General features: G+C 47.4%; 1 protein-coding gene across 1 annotated transcript in view; it reads right to left on the reverse strand.

The window, feature by feature from the left end:
• The window catches only part of MDGA1 (MAM domain containing glycosylphosphatidylinositol anchor 1), a gene marked incomplete at both ends in the record, with an annotated part of 47,530 nt that overhangs the window by 22,555 nt on the left and 19,090 nt on the right, over positions 1 to 5,885 (reverse strand). Inside the window, one exon of the mRNA XM_010135861.1 lies at positions 4,589 to 4,882. Within this exon, the coding sequence (XP_010134163.1) occupies positions 4,589 to 4,882 (294 nt within the window). The remainder of the gene's footprint in view (positions 1 to 4,588; positions 4,883 to 5,885) is intronic.

Here is a 5,885-nt window from a genome sequence, read left to right on the forward strand (position 1 = left end):
AGCAGGATTTTAAGGAGGCATGAGTCAACAGCGTGTGACCAGGAACAACATTTGTCAGTGTGTGAGCTTGAATAGGAAAACGTGTCTGTGCCCACCAGAACGTTAGTTTAAGTGACAAGGGCAACAGATGCCCCAGCAGGATGTATTCAGGACGTATTCCAGGTCAGGCCAGAGCCAGACACGCTGGTCATTGGCCCTATGGTAATACCTATGTCTAGGACTACGCAATGTTTCCCGTCCTGTTAACTGTAACTGCCCCTCCAAAGAGAATGACAGTCTACGTTCCTGGTTACACCTAATACTCACTATACTCTGACGATAAAACGCAATAATACATCCGCTGCTTAATGTAGCGAAACTTAACTTAAAGGCAGTAAGCCTAATCCTTTGGAGATCAATCCCAGATGATTGCGGACTATTATTTTGCATCCAGAAGGGGCCAAATTTGCAGGCCGTGTTATTCCAGGGACGGGGACACTCCGGTTAATTCCTTTTCTAGTCTTTCTTCCTGCCAAGTTCTCACCTGCTGTGTGACCTGAAGATGAGAAACAGGATCATCTTTTAAGACCCAAAACAAGGTCAATGCTATGTAAATATCACTTCTTCCTTCTTCTCTTCTTTCTCTGGGCATTTAGAGACACCAAAACTTCTGCCAAAGACAAAAATAGCACCAGTGAAAATCTGCTTATCCAGTCATCAGAATTCGGTGAACTAAACAGCATCTCTCAACAGAGCAGATGGGTGCTCTGCTATCAGGCTTTGGTGGGTATCCAAAGAGGGAGAATCCATCCAGGTGATCGGGCAAGGGCCTGCGACAGCAAATGGTGAGAGCTGTGAGGGAGGATAAACCTATCTGTGGGAAAATACTGGAGCAGATGTGTCAAGGACCAGGTGTGATGAGGAGTGCTGGGTTGAACCGGACTTTGAGCTGTAGTTTAGGACATGCTGTTCAGGACTGACAAAGCATTGGAGCTGACACAATATCATTCAAGAAGGATAACATACTATGATGGCAATTTACACCACATTGTTGTAAGAGGCTGCAACAGAGCAAACGTAATATTCATTGTGATAAGAAGGTTACCTCAAAGGCCAGGTTTAGCAACAGCTACAGTTTAGAGTCACTACTGATCTCTGTAATTCATGGAAATGTTACGTTGACCAGGCTTTTGCGATAAATGGTGAATGTATTTTTTGCAATTTGTTATTTGTATCTAGGTTTCTAGTTCTCTGTTCCTCCTTTCACACATATTGGCTCAAATGACACTTTGTATTCCAAAACCCAGAGCTGCACATTTTCAAGCCCGGTGTATGTTTTACAGCCTCACGCTATCTCACCCACACAGGGTGCCCCAGCTGTTATTTTAAACCTACCTCTACAGAGGATGCATTTTTCTGCTGAGATTTTCTTGAGCAAGTACCTAGGCCTGAAAAAAGCCTTCATATCAGCATCAGCAACAGCACTGGTACTATAAACAACATCACAACAGCACTCTGACCTTCCATTACTATTTTTATTTCAAGATTTCAAAGTGCTGTATTTATTTTATGTCCCACAAATCCTTGAAGAGATGAGCTGGTTTTATTCCTGTTTTAACATACGGGAAAAGATGACAAGACATTGCCACTACGAGTGGCAGCCATATACCCGGGAGTTCCGACAAGCCTGATATCTTGCTCTAACCAGTATACAACATTTCTTCATCCTAACCACAGAGCTATAAGGCTGCAAGGACTTTCATGAACTGATTAATCTTCCAAAGCTCAACAGTTCAGACCAATAAGTCCAGGGAACAGACCATCCAGCCTGTCAGAGAGCTGATGATACACAATTACAGATCATAATATCAAAGGAGAGCAACATTTTCTGCTTGCAAAATACAAAAAATAATAAAAAGCTCACTTCGGTTTTTTGACAGCTGACTTGTTCTTTTTGTTTTCTTATTCTCTTTCCACTACTGCAGTGCAGTTGGCAAAGCCTATTTCTGGGCTAGTTTGTTACAATACAGCACTGTATGCATGAGGGTGAGGGGACGAAAAATAAAAGAGAAACACAGAAACAGGTTCTGACATCTAATCAGATCTGCTGTATTGATTTTGCAACTTTAGCTTTGGAGCAAACCAGAAAAACAACCATATTATCACTCAGAATTCACTCTTCCCCTGAGTGAGCCAGTTCAAAAGGAGCTCACATCAACACAGACAGGCATGCCCGCACACACACACGCACGCACGCCTGTGCGGAAGCACTCCCCGCCGAAGTGGCTCTCCAGTGGGATCTGCGGGCTAGGTGAGGCAGGGGAAGCGCTCATCACGGAGGCTGCAGAAGCTACACGATCCCCATTTCTGACAAGATGAAAATTCCAGAGCAAGCCACTGGACTAATGAGCTACCCACACTCAAAAGCAGCGTTTCAGTGAACCACAGCAGCCCTGGCCACAGCACCCACCCCCTTCCAGCTGCTAAAGGAGGAGGAGAGGGATAAACAGAGACTGTGGTGTTTGCTGGGGTTTTTGTGCTGGGGGAAAGAAGGGAGCCTATAAAGGGCACGAGCAGAATTCTTGTCCTGCTTTCTCTGTTCGTACTTTGCTTTTCATGCTGATGCAAGGAGCGAATCGACAGCCTCAAAACCAAAGCTGCCTGCTCAGGCACAGAACAGCAAGTGCCACAGTTTCCAGGCAGGAGATCGCTCAGGTGTACAAACTCTAAGTTCTGCATACCCTTAGTTGGAGCTTGGAGCATACTGATGGAGAAGAGGGCCATGTGGGCAGGCTGCTGCACGGACCATGCCACCGTTACTTGGGCTAGATCACAATAAAATATCACTTGCCCTTGGAAGGAGCTACAGGGAGAATGTGTTGAGTTGTTCTTTACACAGAAGTTCATCACATCTTTGCCTTCTTGGGGGTCGCACTGAAAGCTCTGACCCAGAACAGCTTCCTTGTGTGGGGACTCATGTCCTCTCTCTCCAGCCCAATATTCAGTGCTGAGATCCCCCTCCAGATCACCTAGTAAGCCTGAATTCATTCCAGGCTCAACACTGCTGCTCCATCTGCAGGGGTAATGGGGGTCAGCGAAGACCACACAGCTTTCAAACACCAACAACAAACTGGGGACACCAGCAGGTTTGATAGTTCCTTGCTCCAGAGTGAGATGTTGCTGCACCTCCCGTCAGTTCGTGGGGTAACGAAGAGTCATGCAGGGTAACCCCCCTGCCAAGCTCCACGCACCCGAGCCAGCCTGCCTTCCAAAACATCTTAAATCAAGAAGCACTCTGATTAAGGGAAGCTTTTCCACACATACTTACTTGCATGGAGATCTGCACGCACTTCCCTGTCCCCATTCTGTAATTCAATTCCTGCCATGCTCCCGAACAGACAGGGATAATTTTAAAATGGGATCTTGGAATACTCAAAGTGCCTGCGGGACTTCACACACCTTTGTTACTGCTGTGCTTCCAGCAGCTCACATCTGTGAGCAGTGTTTCTGGGTGGCTCTGGTGTCACTTCTCTCCTTCCCAGGGAGCAAGCCTGGGAGAAGTGTGGCAGCACATCTAATGAGCACTGCTGTGCTGTGCATGGAGGCTTGACAGCCGCAGCCCAGAGGCAGTGTGCCCAGGTGCAAATTAACCTGCTCCCTACCCACCCCACGCCTGCCAGATCCATGCTGCTCAGAGGTCCCGGTGAGAGTGCAGCAGTTGCACTATCCAGGTAGGACAAGGTCTGCACGGAAGGCTGCAGTCACAGCTCCTTCCATTTTACCCAGCTGCTTTCCCCATGTCCGATTCAGTCTTGAAGGAGAAAGCACAGACTCCCACGTGTCAAAGCACACCTCAACAGCATGAGTAGGCCTTCCTCTGAAGCGAGAAACCGCTGCAGGTAAAGGGTGGAGACAGCCACACAACGTGGACACCAGCAGCATCCCTCCCTCTGCATTTACTTTGGTGCAGAGATGCTGCCTTCAAGCAGGACTGGGAGCACCACCCGTTGCTGCAATCGTTCAATACACCACATTCTAAGAATCAGTTTTCTGTTGCTCACAGCTTTATTGCCGGGAGGAAGCTTGCATCCCTGTTAGGGTCTGCCTAGCACTGCTTTTCAGGCAAAACGCTTTAGGCATGTCCAGAAACGACAGCTGGGTTAACAAAGTTGAAGAAAGGGTTGTGCAGTGGAGACGGTCTAATTAACATCCACCTGCTACGTTTTGAGTGCTTTACTTTACAAACTTGCTAACACACTCCGAAGGTATTTTACATATACGTTATGCACACATACAGCTGGTAAAGCTGCTGTTCTGCACTCATCCACTGGTAGGGAAATGGACAACTTTTGTATACCAACACCCCCCCCTTCTACTTGCAACATGCTCTCCATAGAGTACCCTGCCCTTTGCCCTGTATAGCCAGACCAATTAAATATAAACTGTTCAGAGGTCCCCAGACAAACGAGGTGTGTCTGCTCAGCCCAGTATAAAGGTCAGCTCTGCCTGAAAGTAGCACTGAGCACGTGTGTCAACCCTGTTTAGCCCACAGGCTTTTGCGTACACAGGCATTCAGACAGACGCTCCAATACTGTATGGTTATACTCACACTGCACGTTGAGCTGCACCTGGGCCTCTCGGGGTCTGATGTTAAAGCCGTTGTACCTGGCTGTCTGACACTTGTAGGTTCCACTCATTTCTCGGCTCACGCTCTCCAGCCACAGCTTCCCATCATATGTTTCCATTGTCATTGTTCCTGAAGGCATGGGGGTTTCCTTATCTACACGAGACCAGATGATGGGTGGCTTGGGCTTTCCTCGAACCTCGCACTGCAGCTCTGCCCTGGAGCCCTCCCGGACAGTTATAGTGGACTGACCCTTAGGGATGCTGATGGTTGGTGGCACTATAAGGGAGAAAATAAGGAAATCTTTTTACTCTGAGTTTCCAGAGAGCAAGGAACATTCTTGAGATGCTTGTTTTTGAGTCACGCCAACAGACCAGAAGTCCAAAGGTTGCTTCTTGACACACTGCAACCCGTATAGGAACACACTACCCATATAAGTCATTCCTCATGGTCTGGAGTTGCAAGGTACCTAGCAAGATCCCAGCTTCTCCAACAACATATCTTAATATCAATGGCAAGTACCAGCTGTACTGGGACATTCCTCCAGCTCCCACCCCTTTGCAAAATGCTGTCCAGCAGCAGGGCTACCACCAAGGAAACCGAAGGCAAAAGCCTCTTCGATCCATCCATTCCTCAATTTCTGGTCAGTGAATTTCCCAAGTGGAACTGCAGTCTTTTGGCCAAGAAGTAAGTCTTATCTGCCAAGGTATCTAGGCCTCTTATCCAGGTCAGACCAAAACGAAGACTTAGAGGATTAGTGCTTACAGAGCACACCTCCAGCCTTATTAGATGTCCGGGACCCCTGTTTGCTCCTAAACCAATGCAAGGAGCCAGCTCTGCTGACTATGCTTACTTTACACTGAGATTCACAGTGCGCTGGTTATCTCTGGCTCACCTGAGCGAGAGATGAAAGCAAAGATCACTTCTGGCATCCTTTCCAGGATGGGAAGAGCTCACCTAGCAGAACTGCTGCTGAGCCAAGGCTAGAGCTAGAGGCACAGTAGCACTCAAGAAATATCCAGGTATTGAACTGACAAAATGTTGCTGATAAAGCAAGCTCAGAAGACCCCTAATGCCTACAGCTAAAGACTGCAGAGGTATTGGTGGGAAAAGGTTTGTAGTTCACATCCCTAACTCCTTCAAGAACCCAGGAAGGAGATGTTTGTGCTAAACACGATGTAATACCGACATTTGATTTGTATTAGGCTTCAGAGTCACCAGTTCAGTTGAGGTAAATATGGCCACAACGATTTTCTGAAAGCTTCTTTTTCAGCCCTTCCTG

Source organism: Buceros rhinoceros, unplaced genomic scaffold (assembly GCF_000710305.1).
Source record: "Buceros rhinoceros silvestris isolate BGI_N320 unplaced genomic scaffold, ASM71030v1 scaffold6815, whole genome shotgun sequence".
NCBI classification, from domain to species: domain Eukaryota; kingdom Metazoa; phylum Chordata; class Aves; order Bucerotiformes; family Bucerotidae; genus Buceros; species Buceros rhinoceros.